Source organism: Choloepus didactylus, chromosome 1 (genome assembly GCF_015220235.1).
Source record: "Choloepus didactylus isolate mChoDid1 chromosome 1, mChoDid1.pri, whole genome shotgun sequence".
Lineage (NCBI taxonomy): Eukaryota > Metazoa > Chordata > Mammalia > Pilosa > Megalonychidae > Choloepus > Choloepus didactylus.
This window is the reverse complement of record NC_051307.1, coordinates 163,083,407-163,104,960: the sequence shown is the minus strand read 5'-3', so window position 1 is coordinate 163,104,960 and position 21,554 is coordinate 163,083,407. Positions and strand designations below refer to the sequence as shown.

At 48.8% G+C, this 21,554-nt stretch overlaps 1 protein-coding gene across 7 annotated transcripts in view; it reads left to right on the top strand.

Moving 5' to 3' along the window:
• The window catches only part of TMEM108 (transmembrane protein 108), a 433,516-nt gene that overhangs the window by 409,783 nt on the left and 2,179 nt on the right, over positions 1–21,554 (top strand). For 5 of the 7 annotated variants that reach the window (XM_037844721.1, XM_037844705.1, XM_037844699.1 and 2 more), the window contains 3 exons: positions 4,831–6,246; positions 16,390–16,544; positions 19,019–20,881. In XM_037844721.1, the coding sequence (XP_037700649.1) occupies positions 4,831–6,246; positions 16,390–16,544; positions 19,019–19,141 (1,694 nt within the window). In that variant the 3' untranslated portion in view covers positions 19,142–20,881. Of the gene's footprint in view, positions 1–4,830; positions 6,247–16,389; positions 16,545–19,018; positions 20,882–21,554 lie in introns of those variants that run through there. The other 2 variants (XM_037844717.1, XM_037844713.1) reach the window with 2 other exon arrangements.

The window sequence follows — 21,554 nt, the reverse complement described above, 5'->3', positions numbered from 1 at the left end:
CTGCTTATCTCTTGCTACAGATCAAACCACCCCAGATGGAGGCATAAAGTAATTACAGTCACTTAAGCTGTTCACAAATCTTGGGGTGGGCAAGGCTCAGCTAAGCAGTTCTCACTTAGGGTGTCTCTTACGTGGTTGCAGTAGAGGCTGGGGCTGGGGTCATCTCCCAGGCTTCTTCACTTACTCGTCTGGTTCCTGGGAATACCCAAATGGCTGAGGGCTGGGACAGCTGAGGCTTCTCAGGCATTCCTCTCTCCTTTAATGTGTTCTCACCAGTGGAGACCCCCGGGGAGCACGACTGCATTCCTGGAGGCTGAGGGCTCCCAGGGCGAGTGCTGCAAGAGAAACCTGCAGAAACTCCACTCTGACCTCAGAGGTCGTGTGGTGTCGCTTCAGCCTCATTCTGTCCATCCTGGCAGTCACCAAGGCCCACCTCGGCTCAAGGAGAGGGGACGTAGGCTCCGCTTCTTGATGGGAGGAGTGTCAGAGAACTGACAGACCTGATTTTAAATCCTCACACCAACCATCCGGGATGGCTGAGGTGCTGTCTTGCTTAGTGACGCAATGGATTAGAAGACTTCTCAGACTCTGAGGTTCTCTGTTACAAGGGTTTAAAGGCAGTGAACAAAAGATGTTGCGTTAGAAAAACCTAGTTTAATGGAGAGAGAAGATCTATTTATAATATATTTAAAATTACTAGGAAAAGGAGATAGAATTCCATTTAAATGTATAAGGAAAAATGTATATAACAAATATGTCATGCATGTGTATGTATACACATGTTATATAAGTGGTTTTAAGAGGACTTTTTAAATATTTATATAATGTATATCTTTATATATGTATAATACATAGCTTTGTATATATAATTTTTTATTTCCTAAAAAAAAAAAAAATGTTGTGCATTGAGATGCCAGGATTGGGGAAGAGAAGAGAATTGTATTGTACTGCTACAAGGTCCCCGAGTTACTTACAAAATAAAGTTAATTAAATGGATTTTCACCAAATATGTCACATAGAACCCTGGATTAGAAATAGTAAAAAGCAAATAAGAAGGAAGAAGAGTTAAAAGACCAACAATAGAAAATCAATTCCCAAATGGAGTGTGGTGAGCGGCCAGGGTAAATGGGCAGAGCACAATGGTGAGTGAAGTGGTTGAGAGTGTGGACCCTGGAGCCATGCTGCCAGGTTTCCAGTCCCAGTTCTCCACTCCCCATCTGTGAGACCATGAGCAGCTTCCTGTACCTCTCTGTGCTTCTTTACCTCGATTGCAACATAGAGCTAATAATAGTACCTGTCTCGTGAGGATTAAATGCATCAATATAAGCTTTAGCCCTTCAGGCAGTGTGTGGTACATAATAAGGCTCAGTACATGTTAACCATTTCTCCCTTCATCTATCCCCTACTTGCCTTTGCCAGATGCAAATATCTTGCCCAATATGGTCTGCGGGCAGCCAACCAAATAAACAGAAGGAGGAGGGGCTTTCCCTCTCTTGGGCTCTGGGATCACGTACGCATTGGAATTCTGGATAGGAGGAGCCTTCCTGGTACATCTGGGCACCCATCAATCTGCTGGTTTCCACATACCCCCCTCAAATTGTCCTTATTCCAACATGTTTTAAAAATCAGTTCCGCATTTCAAGCACATCAAGCTAGATTTCAGTTTTAGTCCCTTACATATTTGGGATTAGAGCCTCCAGAGTCCATTATGCAAATCTATGCAAATGGTATGCAAAAAGGTGGTAGCCCCAGATTGTGAGGAGGGGGAGTGGGCAGGCCAGCACAAAGAGCCTCGAATGAACATTTGCATCTGTTAGGGGAGCCTTGGGTTGAAGGCCTTGCACATGTATTGACAATGTATGTGTCACATTCAGTCATTAACCTTTTGTGCCAAGAAGGAGAGGTAAACCCTTGTCTCATTTCCATATTGAAGGTGACAATAGAGGTTGAAAGTGGTGTTTGGGCAGTGCAATATTGTGGCAATTTTTTATGACACAAATAAAAATTTGCTTGGAAATGATGTCCAGGTTGTGGTCCAGGCTGTGTCCCCAACCAGCTTTGTGTCCTCAGACAAGTCACTAACGCCTTCTGTTGCCCCTTCTTGGAAAGAGGGAGTTAGATTAGATGAGCTCTAGAGCCCCTCTCTTGTGACATCTAGAGGTCATTCTCCAGGTGAAAGTCCTTTGCACCTAGGTTGGCAGTATTCATTCATTGTTCCAAAGATTTACTCTAAATTCTAAAGGAGAAAGCATCTAGGGCTAATTTGGCAGTCCTCCTAGAGAGAGAAAAATGACCTCAGAGGATGCTGGTGACTAAAAAGTAAACCAGCAACGCCAAACATATTTACTTACACTGTGACTCTTACAGCAAGAAGGATTATGATCATATACTTTCCAGCTGGGAGGATTTTAGCCCCCAGTACATGCTAGTGGGAAAGTCAGTGGAATTTCTTTCCCTGAGTATTTTAAAGACCAAGATGTATTAACCCCCTCTGCCTCTGCAGGGCTGCCAAAGTCCTACTTGAGGCAGGGGCTGCTCTTGACCCACCCCAGCCTGTCACTGGAGTCGGTCCACATCTTTCTTACAGCTCTGCATTGCCCTTGGCAATGTCGCCAAAAGACTGCTGAGTCCCTGGACCCTAGTCTGGGATCCTAAGCAATATCTCTTGAGCTCCACTCCAGGTGTTCCACCCCAGGGATCTGCTGGGCCCTCAGTTTTAACTCCCGCTGTTGCTGCAGTAACCAGCTGGTGCCGGCATAGCCTGACAGCCCCTCTGCCCCAGGGCTTCTCTGACTCGGCCACATGAGAGGCATGCACAAACGTGGAAGCGAGTGGAATCAGCACCCATGAGGCAATTCCAATGGGTATAGGAACCGCAGTTTCCTTTCAGGCAATTTGAGAAGCAGTCTGCTCAGCAACTCAGAGATCCCCAGAGGGTTTGAGGTGCCCACCCGGCTCAGCTGATAACCTACCTTTGGATAGATTTACCCTCTTTCCCTGTTTCACTCATTGCAGTCACCCATAGCTGTCCCTTAGGGTTACTTCCCAATATAAACTACATGCACACAAGCCCTTGTCTCAGTCTCGCTTTTGTGGGGGAACCCCAAATATAAGACTCTTATATTGAACAAAGGCACTCAAGAACCAAACTGGGTTATAAGGGAATGTCCATCAAAATGTCAGAGGTTGGGACCAACAGCCCTTGTGGAGGGGCGAGAAGCGGAGGACTGGAATTGCCCTGAACCTGCCAGAGCACAACAGCATATTGTTTCTTCTGTGGGTGCAGCTTACTGTCCTCTTCTCCCTTCTCCTGCATCATTGGTAGTAGTTGACTGGGAAAAGCATGCATTTGGGAGACAGACCTGGTTTCAGACCCACTTCTGCTATTGTGTAACTTAGAACAATGCTTACTTTCCTTGAACCTCACTTTCCTACCCCATGGAGTAGCTGTGATTAAATGGAGCATTGGTACAAAGCAGGTGCTCAGTAAACAGTTTTGAGGCATGACATGAACAAGCAGATCACATCACTGGTGTACAGTCTAAATCACAAATGGAAATTTGGAAAAAGCCAGGTTGCTTATGGCAGATTGTTCGTTCTAGAGATGGTGGGCACTACATTCTCTATTTGATCTGTGGTCCCTCAGCTTCCCCCCACCCACAAATTTATGGATGCAGGGTGAGGGGGGCACTGGCCCACTCCACCATCCCTAGCCATGGTACTGTAAGGACATGCCCAGTATTCCAACCAATAATCTCAATAGGTCCTACATTTATATAAGGTATATTATTTTTAAACATAGGTATATGCTGTTGTGATTAATAAAATCCACACATACTTAGAAGTGTTTCTAAATGTACAGAAAGTTTTTGTCCTTGTGCATTTTCTCAGTGAATTAAAAATAGACACATGTAAAATCCATGGTTTTTTTTTAATATTCAGAAGGGCTCCCCTACTCAAAAATGTTAGGCACCACCGGGAAGATTTTCCACAGAGAGTTCAGCCGCATGAGCCCCATAGGAAAAGCAGTTGAGAATGCTAACCGTCCTACCGACTGGCTTTTATGGGATGTGTCTCCTGTCCCAGACTCCGTGCTAAGGCTCCACACACACCGGGTCTGATGGCCCTTTCTCTGGGCCCCTGACCCTTCAGCCTGTTGCACAGAGCCATCCCTGCCTTGTTTTAGGATGGTTTGTGAATTTGTGTAAGTTTGCCAAGGGCCAGACACTGCCCTGCTTTTGTGTCCCCCAGGGTCGAGGAGAGAGTGGGGCCTTCTTAGTTATTTGGTGAGTAGGCCCGAATGGACAGAAGTCTGTCTGTTTGTACCTTTGTCTGTTTTATAAATGGGAGTTGGTCATGCCCACCAGGCCTTCCCGAGCCAGGAAAGACTGGGAGGTGGCTCCCAGTCTCTCCGTGGCTGTGCCCTGGCCCTGACCGTTCCCTGGCTGTAGAAGGACAGAGGCCCTGGGAGGCAGACATGGAGGCCACAAACCTTCTCCCACACCCTTGCCCAGGCTGCTCTGAGAAGCTGCCCTTGGGCAGAGAGTGGAGAGCGTGTCAGAGGCTCTGGGGAAAGGATGGGAGAGGCCAGTTTGGCTCCTCTACTCCCCTGATGCTGGGTTTTCTTCCCAGCAAGTTCCAGGTGGCACCTGCCTGGTAGACCTGTCCTGGCTCCACACATGGTTTGGCATCTGCTTTGAGTGTCATGAACGAAGCAGTGCAGGCGTTTGTACTTCAGCTCCCAGAGCTTTCCAAGGTCATGTGTAAGGAAGGCCCAGGCTGGAGCCTACTCCCCAGGTATTTCACCTCTTCTCTCTGTCTCCTCTCAAGGCTTCCTCCTGCCCTTGGCACTGACTGAAGCACTGGTATTTGCCGTCCAGGAACCATCTCCCAGGGAATCTCTCCAGATCCTCCCCTCAGGCACTATCCCAGGCACCGTGGTGACAGCAACCCCCAGCTCTACCAGACGCTCAACCGTGGTGGCCCCTGCCTCTGTGGAGATGCTGACGCCCCATCCTGATGGGCCTTCTTCACAGGCCACAGCTCCTATGACAACGATGACGTCCCATCCAGACAGACACTATCCTGCAAACACCCTCTCCACCACCTCGGTGACTGCCACCACCTCCCATCCTGAAGGACCCCTGACCACAGGGCACCTTCCTGCTGCCATGGCAACCACATCCTCCCACTCAGAGGGCCGTCCCCCAGGGGAGGCTGCCCACACCATCCTGCCGACAAAGCCAACGGGAGCCCCCAGCCGCCCTACTGCACCACCCACCCGGGCTACCATGCGCAGACCCCCCAGGCCCCCAGGTTCTTCCCGAAAGGGAGCTGGGAGCTCATCACGCCCTGTCCCACCCCTACACAGTGGCCAGTTGGGGAGGAAGGAAAGCCAGCGGGGGCGAAATCAGAGCTCCACATATCTGGGGCAGAAGCGGCCCCTGGGGAAGATCTTTCAGATCTACAAAGGCAACTTCACAGGGTCTGTGGCGCCAGATCCCTCCATCCTCACCCCCAGAAACTCACCCTGGGGTTACTCCTCCTCGTCACAGCCCCAGACAGTGGCTGCAGCCATGGCACCCAGCAGTACCTCATGGGCATCAGCCACCACCCACCTGGTGCCTGCAGAGAACAAGCCAGGCCTTAGCGGAGTAGACCAGGAGGGTGGTTCCACCTTCACCAGCCACGGAGGGGAGCTGAACACCACCGCAGCCTCAGGTGCCCCTGCCAGTCCACAGCCTGCCTCAGTGCCTTCTCAGCGCCCCCACGGTGACCCACAGGAATCACAGAACTCCTGGTTTATTCTCACCCCTGGCACTGACAGGCCTCTGTCTGCCAGCTCTGGGGTCCTCATGGCCGCCACGGAGCCCACCCAGGCTGCCTTCAACACCAGGGTCTCAGCCCCTTCCGAGGGGATTCCTCAGGGAGCATCCGCAACCCGGCAGGTCTCAGCCCGGCCCCCCGGGGTCTCAGAAAGCACTGTTTACCGAGCAGAGGAGGAGGCTGCAGCCACCCCCACTCTGACCGAAAGGGTGCCCAGTCCTCTCTCCACAGTGGTGTCCACAGCCACAGGAAACTTCCTCAACCGCCTGGTCCCCGCTGGTACCTGGACGCCTGGAACAGCAGGGAACAGCTCCCATGTGGCCGAAGGGGACAAACCCCAGCACAGAGCCACCATCTGCCTGAGCAAGATGGACATCGCCTGGGTGATCCTGGCCATCAGCGTCCCCATCTCGTCCTGCTGTAAGTGCTCTGCCCTCTCCCCGCTTCTCTCTTCCCTCCCTCCTCTCCCTCTACCATATCAACGTGCCCATCCTCGGAATTCCAAGACCCCCTTTTACCCCAGAGTTGGGCAGCCCCACCAAGTGGGCTGCAAAAATTTCCCAGAATCCCAGGAAACAAGGCAGCAGGAAAAGAATCATAGGTTATCCCCACCCCTGATCCTCCATCCTGTCCAGCAATGGCTCAGATGCCTACTGATAGCAAAGCCACAGGAGTTACGGAGGATTTTACAGACAGTCTAATCCAACCCTGCATTTTGCAGAAAGAAACACCAAGCTGGACAGGTGAAGGCTCACCCAGGATCCCAGAGGTAGTGAGTGGCAGAGCTGGGATGAGAGCTCAGAGAGCCTGTCTTTAAGCCTAGTTCTCTTGTCACCTCATCCCCCTGCCACACTCAGCCTCGAGGAACCTGCTAAGGCCTGGAGTGATGTGGCAGCAGGACCCCATAGGTGAAAGTTGGCTCTTCCAAATTTACAGCCTCTAAGTTGCAAAGCTTTTACTATCTCCTCCTCCTTCTCCATCTTCCCTATTGTCTTTTCTCTCCTCTCCTTCCTCATCTCTTCTCCTTCTCATCTGTCTCTTCCCCCATGGAAGAGGAGATGAAACTTTGATCTGCTGGGAAGTTCTTTTCGCCTTGGCATATCATAGTTTTTGTGGCTAAAGAAAGGTTTGAGAGTTACCTGTGAATTTTATCTCTTCTCTTCCCCCTACTACTACCCCTGTTTTATTTGCTCATCAGTACTGTCAGCTGGATGCAGTGGGCCCTCATCATTAGCAGCATTTTGCTTCCACTGATATCCTGATATCGGTGGAGAAGGGCTTCCCAAAGCCATCAGCACTTCCATGCTGCTGTCCGACACTGTTAACCAGAGGCCAAGAAGCTTTCTCCCTAATGTCTCCATAAAGAACTTGATATAATCTCTCAGGGCCTTAGAGCTTCCTTTGTCTTCCCTGTGTGCGTGGTCCTAGATTCCTAAGAGTTTCTCTGATAACCTCTTGGGAATCCTTACTCTACTCAGCCTCCTCCACCCCCCAAGTAGTTATCAGCCAGCTCCGCACTGAATCCTTCCAGAGTTGAGAAACCTTCCCTGTACCCCTCACTCACTGGTCGGACCATTCTCAAATTGTTACCCCACTCTTCTGGGGGACCGAAATTTGCCTCCTTGTCATTTCCACCCTGGGTTCCTAAGCTGTTGCCCTCCAAAACCACATAAAACACATTCATTTAACAATCCCCCAAATATTTGAAATGGCTCTCACGGGCATTATCCTCTTTTTCCAAGCCACCCATCCCTGTGCCTTCAAATCTTAGTCACAGGACTGCATTGCCCTGGCATGTGCCCTCTCAATGTGCCCCCCAGGAAGCCTTTGGTGTATCCCCATTCTCCCCCAAGGGAGCCTGGTGCTCTGCCCATGGCCGGCCGCGCCAGAGGCCAGCAGGACAGGGTCGCCTTCGTTCGGGGTGCTTTGGTCCTGTTCTGGCAGCTGTACCCACACACTCGCCTCTCACTGATTCAAGAGGAATGAAGCCCCTGAGGCTTTTCGCAGGGGAGGCTCCCCCAGCCTTTCCTTGTGCCGCGGTGATTTGAACGTTAGTGCAGGAGGTTTATGCCTTTAACATGAATCATGTTTCCGCTCAGCATTGCACTCCAAGTTCTTTTTTAATCCAGAGTCTGGATTCTTTCCAGGAGCAGCCTCTCCCAGATTTCTGTCTCCTTCAGGTTGATAAGCAAAGGAAACTTTCCATGTCAGTCAGGGACAGCTTATTTCTGCTCAAGGCCCCAGTTCGGGAAAAGTAAAAATGTTTGCCGGTTGCGTATCTGTTTCATTCTTAACAAAAGCAGCTTTTTTGCCTCTTATGGAAACATACATATATTCTTAAAACCCTGATTGCCTACTTTTAAAACAGAAGAATGATACTGAGAAAATGTAGCACTATTAGCCTATAAATTGTTAATAATGGTTATATTTGAGAAGTAATCACATTAGAGACAGCTTTTCCATTTTCCATTCCTTACATGTATATGGGACATTGAGTTCCCATTATTTTTTATAGTTCCATTCTTAATCACACTAGCCAGAAGAACAAAATAAAAATCAGAAACAAGCTGATTACAGGTGGGGAGTAAATCTCCAGGTGAAGTGATTTGCCCCTAGTCCCAGTCACACAGCGGGTCAGTGCAGATCTGGGGTGGATCCACTGGTCTGATGCAATGTAACATTCTGTGAGTGCCCACTGTGTGCCAGGCACTAGGAGATGTGTGATATGGCTCCCTCCCCAACTCCCAGAGTCCTCTCCCCACCACAGTCTCCCTCTTTTGGGGGCTGGACAACCCAGAGTAGCCTCAGCCTGCGCCCCCATGGGTCACACCCACCTGAGTTTTGCAATTCTAAAAATACCCCTACTTCTTCCCCAACACTTCTGCTATGGTGAGTTTGAAATTAGATCAGATCTTACTGCAGAGCTGGAAGGCCCTGGGCTGCCTAAACCATGCATAAAAATACCAGCCAAGTCAAGGGCAAGGATACGGCCTGAAACTGTGCCCTAAAGAATGCTTCTGGCAGCTAACAGGAACCTCAGGTGTTAGGGATATAACATATTCCTTTCCAGTGGAAGAGAAGAATTTTTGTTTAAACTGGACTGTTAATATCATCTTGGAATCTCAAACCCTAGCTCCTTTGGTGTCTGTCTTGCATTTCCACACCAAATGGGATGCTCCTGCAAGCCATGCCAACCAGACTCCCCAAGGTCCTGCCTCAACCATGGCTGTCTCCCCAGACCTCGCTACATCCCAGGTCATGGCCCTTGACTCTGGTGGGACCAGTGTTAACCCCATGAGGGCCCCAATGAGAGGGACATTGGGATGGAGAATGCTTGTCCAGCTTCAGAACCCCGTGCTCTTTCAAAGCACATGATGTGCCCAACATGCGCTTAGCTGTATTAGTTGTTCAGTGAATGGTAGTCGAATCTGAGGTTAATATCCAGGCTGTTTCTTCATAGCCCAATGCCACTCTAGTCCTCAAGTCAGCAGACCTTACCCACGTCTAAGGGCCCCATGTTTCAGGTTTTCCTGGAGATTCACTCTGCAGCCCTCAAAAGAAGAATCTAACCCTTTTCCAGTTTGCCAGACCAGACACTTCAAGCAGTCTGGGTTGGTAGCAAAGGATATGCATAGATTTCCTCTCCTCTGGCTTTTCATACCTGCACCGGCCCTGGCTCTGCTTTCCCCCATCCACCAGAAGCCAGAGTTCAGATGGCCAGAGGTGCTGGTCAGGAGATGGTTTCCCTGCTTCTGCTGTAAGCAGAGGAGTGAACATAGCAAATCCCAGGCTGCCCAAGGAGGAAGGTCATCAGCTCTACCTGCCTTTCCAGATTGCAAGCCCCACCCAACAGCTGGAAGGAGGTATGTGTGCCAGGGCTGAGAACTGCTTTGTCTCCTGAGCCATGCCAGACACTGTCTGCCACACGCATTCTCCGATGTGCCGAGAACTGAAATTGATTAGATCCAGAGCACACTCCTGCTGGAGCACAGGAGCCCTGTGGCTCCCGAGCTGGTCTCTGCTGCCACCATCAGGACACACGGAGCCCACTGCCTCCTGCTACAGCCTCTGGGCCTGGCGCAGAGTCCTCCACACTATTGTCAATACTCTGCCAGTGGTTCTACCGGGCTTCCTGGCCTGTCCTGCATGCCCCACCTCCTTTCTTGAGAATGTCTTCACCCAGCCCCACCAGCAAGGGTGAGAACAGGAAGCAATGGTAGCTGCAGAGGTTTTTCATCAACAGTGCAAGTTGAGCCTAGCAGAAGCAGAGTAGTACCCCTCGCTGAGCCCGAAAAGCAGCTAGGGCTCCATGCAGACACATGTGAATGCCATTCATGTGTCAGTGCAGCATTCAGAGAGGTAACACACCATTGTGCCAACATGGTTCTCGCCTGTGTTAGCTCTTCAGTGAATGAGTCAATGCCAAATGTATATATGTATCTTTTACTCACAGGCATCAGGATTATTCTTGCCCATGAAAAAAGTAGAAGAGATAAGGGCAAGAAGGAAAGGTGACCTCGGGACTTATGTCCATGGGGTTATGAATCAACAGGAAGAGGCAGAGGGAGAAGCCCCAGGGTAAAGCAGGGTCATCCAGGGGATGTCACCTTGGCTGGACCCAAGTGTCATACCCACACACTGGCAGCTCTTCCTTGTGCTTCCCAAAAAGGGCCATTGGATAGGACCCTCCTTCGGCCTCCTACAGGCATATTCCATCTGCCAGGATGGGAAGCCAGACAGTAAACCCCCATATCTGGATTCCCTAGGCCAATGGCCTTGGGTCCAGCCTGGTCTCCTTCTTCCCCTAAGGCCTCCCCTTGGCCTCTTCCCTCAGCCTCCAAAGGAGGGAAATGATTGTCCACAGCCCTGGCTCACCCCACATTGGCACCCTGGACTAATCCTTTCCCCTCACTGGTCTCAGGTTTTTTCATCTATAAAATGAAGGGGCCAAACTAAACTATGTCAGAGCTCCCCCATCCTCTGACTTTTCTAACTTTAAATCTACTTGGCCTAAATCTAACTTTAAAAACTAGGCCTGTGGAGTGAAACACAACTGGATGTAGTCCCAGCTTTGCTACTCATCGGCTAAGGAACTTGGACAAATTACTTAACCGTTGATCCAGTGTTTTCTCATCTGTAAAATGGAACTAATACCTGCTGTGTTAATTTGGGTCCTTTGAGAAGCAGACACCAAAACAGGATTCAGCATGCAAAAGATTCATTGGGGAAAATACCTATGAAGTATAAAGGGAAGTGTCATAGTTTCCTCAGATTGCTGCAACAAAGTACCACAAACTGGGTGGCTTAAGACACAGAAGTTTATTCTCTCACCATTCCAGAGCCTAGACATCCTAAATCGAGCTGTTGGCAGGGCCAGGTTCCCTCTGAAGGCTCTAGGGGAGAATCCATCCTCTCCTCTTCCAGTTTCTGTTGGATCCCAGCGATCCTGGGCATTCATGATATGGCTGCATCACCCCAATCTCTGCCTCCATCTTCACGTGGCCTTCTTCCCTGTGAGTCACTATGTCTCCAAACTTCTCGCCTTAGAAGGACGCCCAGTCATTGGGTTTGGGGCACACCCCAGTCCGATATGACCTTATCTTACTTGATTATCTCCGCAAAGAAGACGCCAGTTCCAAAAACAGTCACATTCAGGTACCAGGGGTTAGGACATGAACACTCTTTGGGGGGATACAGTTCGACCCACAACAAGAAGGAACCACAGTGGGCTGGGAGAGCCCACCAAATGCAGTGCAGTCCCGACACCTGTGAAGGGAGAAAGGGAAGGCAGAGGCTTAGGTAGAAGAGTCTGGGGTGGCAGTGCAGTTCTGAGGAAGTTTCTGCCAGGCCAATGGGAGTCCTTGAGCCTGGGCAAGGGTCCCGCATCCCACAGGAACAGGCCTTCGCCAGTAGCCTGCCTCCCTCAGTCATTGATGGGAGCAACCTGGGGAGAACACAGCCTTGGTGCAAACACTGTGGTGGAACCAAAGGGGTAGCCATTGGGGCTCTTGGTGACCTCTACTCCTTGCAGCAGGAGATCTGAGCAGCCAGGCAACACCTACCTCAGAGATTAGTTATGAAAATCAGAGATAATACATGTCAGGTCCCCGCGCAGTGTCTGCCATGGAGAAGGTGCTCAGTAAATATCAGTGATAATAGAATGACTGTTAATAATTTTATTGTTGTTATGATTTGGGCAGGTGTTTGAAGAGGTTGAGTCCTCAGGGCCCTGAAGGGTTTCATTTCCATTTTCCATCACTCAGAGAGTCGCATCACCTGAAAGCACGCCCCTCCCAGGAGTGTGGAACCCAGGGCTCCATCTTAAAACCAATGAACTTCCTTCTTAGCCATGGATAGTTCCTCATTGATGTTCCTGAGAAGCCAAGACTTTCTTAATCCTCACCTCTGTTTTAAAACTTAAGGAAATAGGAACCCCATTTTACCTCCTGTACAGTCTTGAAGGCTTTTGCCTTCAGAGAAAGAGAGCAGTTGAAGCTTTGTGGCTGAATTGGAAAGGGGGTACACAACACCTTGTGTTTGCCGAGGTGTGTAGTTTGCAAAGTGCTTCCATGTGCCTAATATGTTCCCTCCAGTCTTCAGGGAACTATGGGACAACAGGCATCAACTTGAGGGTCACATAGACCTGGGTTCAAGTTTCAGTAATTAGCTGTGTAATCAATTAGGATCAATTAGGATCAATTTTCTTACCTTCCATCAACTCCAGTTACCACTTCTGTAAATGGGAAGAGTAACAGCAGCTTCCTCGGACAGATTTCTGGGGGTTAAATAAGACTGTAAAGCACCAGGTCAGTCCTGGGAATATATTAAAAACTCTGACTTGTGCTTTTCTTTCTTGGAAGAAACATCAAACCATCAAAATAGTGAAAGTTCTAAGCCAAGGGTAGTCCCTTGTTCTCAAGCCACCCCATGTTTGTACAGCCTAGTTTTTCTTTCTGGGTCTCTCTTTTGGAGGATGCCAGAATAGAGAGCCATCAATTAAGCACCTACTGTGTGTCAAGCAGTGTGCTCAGCATTTTGATTTCAGAATCTCTTTATTCTTCATTACAACCCACTGAAGTCCATGTTAATCAGAGAGGTAAAGCAACTCGCCTGATCTAATATGTGGCAGGGCCAGTACTTGAACCCAGGTCCTTCTGCCTCCAAGCCCCTGCTGGTTCTAGAGCCAGGTTGGCTTCCAGTAAGTAAATGGCGCTTGAGAAGTGCTGGGAACTCCTGGAAAGAAATAGAAAGAAATATAATCAGGATCTGGAGCACAAACAACATGTGGGGGAAGAAAGCTTGGAACAGGACTCCCTGTTCCAACCCCAGGCCACCCTGAGACAGAACCAGCCATTCCCATAGGGCAGGACACAGGGTCCTGCATTCTCAGCAAGCCCAGGCTTCAGAGCCAAGAGAATGTGTGCCGTAGAAGGAGGTCTGTCAGGGGTCAGAGGACCTGTATTCTGCAACCTGTGCCAGACAGGTTAGCAGCGTGGCCTGGGGCAGGATGTCTCTAGGTTTCCATTCCTGCTTTGTAGAATAAGAATGTAGGATGGGGGGAGGGACTGATGTTGGTTCAGAACCTACTGTGTGCAAGGGAATATACAAAGTACTGCTAAATGCAAGACTTCATTTAATCTTCCCAGAGGAAACTGAGGCTGACAGAGTTGATGTAACTTGCTCAGGTCATGCAAGGAATTTATTGGATTCTGATTTAAATCTATGTCCCTCTCTCCATAGTGACTAGGAAATCAACATAAGCCCACATCTAGTGCTTTGATTCTGTCTATTTGCATATAATTGCTAAATAGATCAGAGGCACAAGCATCCTTCTTCACTGGAGAAGTATGCAAACCGTGCAAATCTGCCATATTACATTTTTTGCCCCTGCCAGGGACAGCATTTTTGTGTCTGTGGCAGTGTTGTGTGTGGCATGATGGGAAGTGACCTTAAAAACGTGGTAAGAGAAGGGTTGCTCTGTTTGTTCTCGTATAGGAAATGGTTCTGACAGCCCCATCTCTTCCCCCGGGCTCTAACTCCACCAGGTAAATGGAGCTGGGGCTCAGAAAACACTACTTTTCCTGCTTTCCAAATGTTTTCCTAACCAAGCCTCTCTCTCTGCCTTCTGTTTCACCAGCTTGAATTTTGCAGACTATTTCTCTATCATTGTTTCAGGAGCGGGATGGAAAGGTAGTGACAGTGAACAATAAAGACACCAGAAAAGGGGAGAGGGGGCCTGGGGTCTTGTCCCAGCACTACCATTCTCAGGCCTGTGACTTGGAGCAAGTCAGCTTGGTACTCTGAGCCATAGTTTTCTCATCCACAGAATCAGGAGGTGGCCTAAATTAGGGGGTGATCAGGCTGTGTTCTGCAACCCCCCTCTTCACTCCCATTCCTTCTTCAACCAGTTGAAGAAAGGGTTCTTTGGAAGGAAAGGAGGGAAGGAGGAGATCCACAACATTTGAAAAAGTCTATACCAGCTAATCTCTAAAAACCCTTTTAAAAAGCTCAAACAATCCAAACTATCTCTATATTTTTAAAGCATTTTTTAAAGGAGATCTGGAAGAATGGTAAGCAAATTAGAAGTCTTTTGGATAGAAGCATTATTTGATGAAATGGAAATGTGCCCCATCTCTTGACCTTTTTCAGAGGCCCTTTCAGATTGAGATGCCAGCAAGGCTGGCAGCTGGGAAGAAGACAGTGGAATCCCTCAGTCGGCCCCAGGGGCCTGGGGTCTCGGGGGACAGGTGCCAGCCTTTGCTGCTGCCTCACACTCCGCTGTGCCCTCACCTCCTGACGCTGGACGAGCCTTCAGGCTGCTGCGGTGGCGCTGACCCTCCGCTGCCCCCTGGTGGCCACCGTCCCCTTCTGCGGTCTCTGTGGTCAACTCAGCCTGAGTGCCCCACTCCCCAGCACGGAGGTGGTTGGCACCAGGTTGCTGGGTGTGGCCCTGCCCACCCCTGGTCTGGAGTTACAGCCACCCTGAGGCTCTGGTGGTGGAGAGCCTGGGACAGGTTATGCCCGGGTGTCACATACCCACTTCTCCCCAAGAGGGCTCTGTCCCCCTCATGGTGGCGTCACCCGGTCCACTGTAAGGGCCTGAAGAGACCACCCACCTCTCTGACCTCAGAAGCCTCCTCCTTTGGCATGTCCAAGCCACTCTGTTCGCACCTGGTTCATCAACACAATCCAAACATCTTCCGTCCTCCCTTGGGCCCAGTGGTCTCAGAGATTGAACAGACAGGGTCACACCCAGCCATGAGCTCAGGCAGTTTGTGAAGAGCCTCAGTCAGGTGCGGCTGTGCAGGGTCAGCTTCTGCAACATCCTTGGGCCTGTCTCTGCGAGGCAATGTCTTGGATGGTTAAGAGCACAGCCTTCGGAGCCCAGCTGCCTGAGTTTGCTCTTGGGTAGATCCCTTCACTGTGTGAGCTGCAGTTTTCCTGTCTGAGAAATGGACACCATAATAGTACTGATCCTCCTGGGGGGATTAAGTGAGTTGATATTTCTAAAGTGCTTGGCACGTAAGTGTCATATAACTGTTAGTAGCTATTATCGTTATTACTGTGCTGATGATGAAACTGATGATGCCAGAGAAGATCTTTTATCAAGGTCTAAGACTTCTGCCCAGTGATTTCACTCTGTGAACTTGTGCCTTCAAGGGGACCCTCTGTGGAATGAAGGGCTCCTTTTACAAAGTCCACTATGCTCTGCCCATCTTTCACCATACTACTACTCAGACAGATCTCCCCTCATCGGTGGTGGTGCTACGCCTCACACCACACAGGCCATTGCTCTGCAGCCAAGCTCTGGGGAGTTCTCCACCTAAATGAGTAAAGCCTTTTCTCAGAGCAAACTCAAGGAGTGGCACTGCAGCATCTACTGATATCCCCAAATTATGCCCAAGCCCCTTGCTCCTGGGCCTTGTGGGTACAGCTTCTAAACACCACTCTGACCTCATGTCCTACCTCCCTCCTCTACACTCACTCCTCTCCAGCCATGCTGGTCTCTTTTCTTCTCCTGTCATGCATCTATCTTGATTCCCCACCCCAGGCCCTTTGCACATTCTTCATGTGGCTGGCTCCTTCTGCACCTTCCAATCTAAGCTCTAACATCACCTCCTTGGGGGGGCCTTTCTTGACGACTCCAACTCTCTGCTCTTGTCTCTGTCACTTCACCCTGTTTTATTTTCTTCAAGCACTCATCACTATCTGAATTTACCTTGTTTATTTATTTTGTTTTTCCTTATATAGGGTCAGGCCCCGCCAAACCCACACACACACACTAGAAAGGAAGCTTATGAAAGCAGGGTTGAGGGGGGGAGGCTTTGTCTATGTTTTCACCCCTATCTCCTCAATACCTGTAAGTTTCTGGCACAAAGTGTGAACTCAGCATATACAGATATCTGTTGAAAGAATGAACAAACAATCGAATGAATGAATGAGATGCATGGCTGAATGTGTGACCATCACAGCCCCACCTGGGACACTGGCACTTACCCCCCAAAGGTGCTGACCCATCCTGGCTGCCTCTCTCGCCCTCTCTGACCGGGCATCTCTCCACAGCTGTCTTGCTGACCGTGTGCTGCATGAGGAGGAAGAAGAAGACAGCCAACCCGGAGAACAACCTGAGCTACTGGAACAACGCCATCACCATGGACTACTTCAGCAAGCACGCCGTGGAGCTACCGAGGGAGATCCAGTCACTGGAAACCTCTGAGGTACTGAGCCCCACACCAGGGGTTCCCCCGGAAGTGCTAGGCCCACTGCGGGGGAAGCGCAGGCCCCAGAGAGAGCCATGTCGTCAAAGTGTGGTATGGACCAGTCGCGTCAGCAACACCCGGGAGTTTGCAGGCCCCACTCCAGCCCTACCGAATCGGGACCTGCATTGTAGCAAGAATCCCCAGGTGCTTTCCACACATGTTAAAGTTCGGGAAGCGCTGTTCCTGGGACTTTGGGTTTCAGGAAGCAAGTCAAAAAATACTCATTTAGGACCTGTATTGTGATAGGCATTCTCTGGGGTCTCTGAAGATGAGAACTTGCTCTTAAGGAGCTCAGATTCAAAGGTGTGGTATAGGGGATGACCCCAAGCATCACCCAAAAACAAAACAAAATGTAGGAGACACGAGGAGGGTCAGAGACAAAGAGCTATGAAAAGCCAGGGGAGGGAGAAGTCAATTCTCATTTGGCTGTACAGGGAAGCCTCCACAGTGGATGTGCTAGGAAGGGTAAATAGACTTTTTTACATGTAGGATAAGGCAAGAAATTCCAAATGAAGTTTGAATAAAGATGGGATGTGTGCTTGCTGTGGCTTTTCAAGGGAGAAAAGAATACACCAGGTCAGGCTGTTTGCCCAGGACACTGGCTGGTGAGAGAGCTGGTCTTTGAACCAGGTCTCCCTGACTTGTTCTCCCTGACCACAGAGTCAGATTCCTTCTACTGTCACACGGAGGGTGGGATCAAGGCCAGGGTGGCTCAGGGAAAGTAGATGAGGCTGGGGGATTTGAATGGGGGATTATGTGTTTGGGCTTTAGTCTTGGACAGTGGAGGGTCACTGAAAGTTTTGAGCTGTTGGGTTACCCCAATTTAGAAAGATTGTGCTGGTGGCCTGATGAAGATACTCCATATGTGGTCAATGAATGGGTAAGGAAGGAGAGGAAGTGTGGTTTGCTGGATGGATGAGTAGATGGAAGGACAGACAGAAAGTCAGACTGGAAATAGGTAGGTCAGCTAGGATGCAATTGAGATGGCCAAGGAGAAAGATGGCGGACAGCTAAATATAGTGAGAGCTGAGGAGAGTCCTAGAGGTACAGCATCCCCTTCCTCTACAGATCCATTCCCCACTGTAGCCAGGGTGAGCTTTTATAAACATAAATGTGCTCATATCACTCCCACACTCAAAACACTTCAGGAGCTTCCCATTGCTCTTAAGATAAAGTCCAAAATCTTTTACAGGGCCTGTGAGATACCACAAGACCTGACCCCAGCCCAACTTTCCAGCCTTACGCCATGCCCCTTTCTCCCTCATTTGCTAAGCTCCAGCCACATTGGATTTCTTTTTGTTCCTTTACAGCACCAAGTTACATCATGTTGCCATCACCTTTTCTCTCACACCCCAATCTAGTCTGTCAGCAAATCCTATTGGTTCTTCCTTCAGATGTCCTGAGTCCAAGCATTTCTCACCACCTGCATGGCTGCCACCCTCCTCCAGGCCACCCTCATCTCTCAAATAATGGATTGCTGTGATTGCATCTGAAAACAGGACTCCCCACTACCATGTTGCTTCCAGGGGTCTGCCCTCCACACAGTAGCCAAAATGATCTTTTGAAGGCATGACATCATGTCAGCCACGGCTCTCAGCCCTCTAGGGGCTTCTCTTCACACCCTGAATGACATCCAGACTCCTCTTACCACTCCCTTCCTGATCTGGCCTCTGCCCACCTCCTACCAAGCCTCTCCCATGGACCACACCCTCGAGTCACACCGGCCTTTTTGCCAGAACACACTCAGCAGGACCTTCCCCCCCCAATACCCAACGTGGGTTTTTCCTTTAAAAAATGCTGCTCTCAGATAGAGGGCCGGAGCCATTTTTCCTTTCTTTCTTTTCTGATGGCTCCCACCTGCTTTCTTCTGCTTTCTTCCTCTAATAAACCTTAAACTCTCTACTTAAACCATGACTCGCTGCGTTTGTGTGAATTCCTGAACGACCTAACACTCAGCACATCAAGTGCTACCAGAAATGGGGCAATAATTCTGACCGGGCTCTGGGAGGATTCCGGAGTGGGAGGGATTAGCTCTGGAAGAGTGGCTCAGCCTCTAACAGGAGAGGAAAGAGGTGGGCAGGTACAGGTGTGTTCAGGAAGGATAAGCAGAGAGGTATCCCAGAGGTTCCGGAGAAAGAGGTAGGCAGGGGAGTCTTGGGTCCCAGGTGCGCTTGGTTTTGCCCAGCAGGGCAACGAGCCATCTGCTATGAGGGTCATGCATGGCGAGACTTCACGGACTTCAACAAGAAGAGCAATTGATCTCTGGCACCTAGAGCTCGGGGCTGATTCAGAAAGCAAAAACCATTTTAGGAAGCTACTATGAAATTCTGAAAGAGGAGCAAAGAGTGCTCTGCACCTCTGCATTACCAAAATAAATGTTCCCGTGTGTATGTTTCTTTACGAACGGCACCGTCTCCTCCCTCTCTTCCCAGGACCAGCTCTCAGAGCCCCGCTCCCCGGCCAATGGCGACTACAGAGACACTGGGATGGTCCTGGTGAATCCCTTCTGTCAAGAAACACTGTTTGTGGGAACCGATCAAGTGTCTGAGATCTAACCACAGCAGCTCTAGGTTTGCCATTCCCTACTTTTCATTTCTAAATTATAGATGTACAAATATATATATATATATTATAAATATAACATTTGTGTAACCCTGACTTAATGAGAAACATTTTCAGCTTTCTTTTCCTAAGAATTGTCGACATCTTTTTATAAGTGTGGTTTAAAAAAAACTTTACAGAACGATCTGTGGCTTTATAAAATAAAGGTATTTCTAAGCAAAGCAGTTGCATTGATTGCTTCTCTTGATAACTGTTCTTGAGTATTTGGGGGTCCCTGGAGCCCCAGGCAGGTGAGGTAATGGACTGACCTTCTCCCATGGAAGCTTCAGTCCAAGTCGAATGTTAAAATGGTCGTATGGCCTTTTGAGTGATTTTTAAAGCTGTGGTTCCTATTAGTTTGGTGTGACTCGGTTTCTTCCCCCCTCATATGCACACCCGTGAAGGGTACCAGACCACCCAGCGGGAAGATGCAGATCATGAACAAAGCAGGAAAAGGGAGCACCTCATACCCCAGAAGATGAGTATCCTGGGACCTCATAGCAGCACCATTTGCTGTCAAGGTTAATTCCATCCAAATGTCTGGATGGAAGGCAGAGCATGCAGCCGTCAGGAATACACAGGACATCACGGCATCCCAAGGCCACATCCACTAAACATCACAGCACAGAGCCTCCCCGTCCGGCCAGTGTGGGCTTCTACTGCCCAAACAACAGAACTGCCTCACCCTAGCAGAGAAAAGTCTTCCCTTTAAGCTCATTCCTGCTTCCCCTCCAACACCAACGTCTGTATTAAACACTCATGGCCTTTCTGGGATGGAAATCCCAGCCTTCAAGCTTACCCTTTGTCAAGGATCAAATGTCTGTTGCATTTTACTTTGTTTTCTCAAAAGGCAATCTTGTGCCCCTGAGGAACATATCTATCAAAGAAGACTTGAGGTAGGTCTTAATTTTAGGAAACTTCCTCCTGCGATTTTAAATAACAATCTTGCCAAAGCGAATGGACATCTTGGGAGAAAACATCCGTTATATCCTTACTCAGTGTAACAGACCTGCTTGTGGCATCAGGGGATGGACTTGCCGCCCAGCTCTGCGTTTTCCCAGAACACTAACCCCCGGGCCGTGGTGGCTTCCTGTCCGCACTCCACCCTGCGTCCAGCATGCCAGCAGGGCTCAGACCCTCAGAGGCACAAGAAGAGCTTCCAGAGATGGGCTGCTACTCTGTTTATTTTCTAATAGATAGTGGCTGGGAGAGAAGATAACTGCTTTGATGCTTCCTTTCTCTAAAAGATAAATAGTTTGATAGTATATTTTGAATATAGATGTTGTTATAGTCAGATTGGGAATTGAACTTGAATGTGGACTCATAGCGTTGTTGCTGTGGTCTTTTTATCATGATTTTTTTCCTTTCTTCCTACATTTTGCTTTTAAAGGAAAAAAGAAAGATGGCCTTCGAAAATGTGTGTTCTCAATGTTGTATGTCCTACTTAACCTGAGTTCAGTTGTTTCTCTTCAAAGACTCTTCAACCCGCAAAGAAACAGATTAAATCTTGTTCTGAGATTCATTTTTCTAACATACTGCTGTCTGACCTTTTTAACATTAGCATAACATTTCTGTTAGCTACTGCATTTAACATGTCAATGTGTGCGTGTGTGTAGAGAGAAAACTGTTTGTAAAGTAAAATTCATATATAATATATGTAATCCAAGATACATATGTTATATATACATTTGTGGATGTATGACTTATTTTTCCTTATTCACAGAATTCAAATACCATGTATATATAAATAAACTTATTTTATTAGCCAGAGGATTAAGTTGCTAATACATTTTGCATTCCTTTCCTTTTAAAATACCTTCTAAGGCTTCCTTAAGCACTACCACCACCAACTTATGTGCATCTTTGTTTTTTGAAATCTGATTTAACAGTAAGTTGGGTTTTATGAATGTGATGAGCTAATAGGATTAGCACCTTATCATTTGGTAAGACAAATCCTTTAGAACATGTTTGTGATTTCTCCAAAAGAGAATCAGGTCTTGTAGGATTTTGGAGACATCGGTGTCATAGAAGGTGCACTCCCTCCTCATCCCTCTCCTCCCCAGGGTTCAGTGGATTTACTAAATACCTTTAGGACAGAGAGATCTAAAGTTATCCCGGCCACCGCAGGTTAGCATTCATTGGGGAACAACAGTGCTTAAACATGTGTCCCAATACATCTGGGAATTAACAAAGATGCAGATCCTTGGGACCCTCTCCTTATCACCTCTGCTTGGAGGAAGCTGTTAGGACACACTCTCACGTGTGCCATGGCTCCTTCAGGGTGCCCCAGAGGTAGCATTCACAGCAAAAACGCCATGACTAAATAAACAAGGGACACCACCCACCTTTACTTGATCAAGGTGGTTC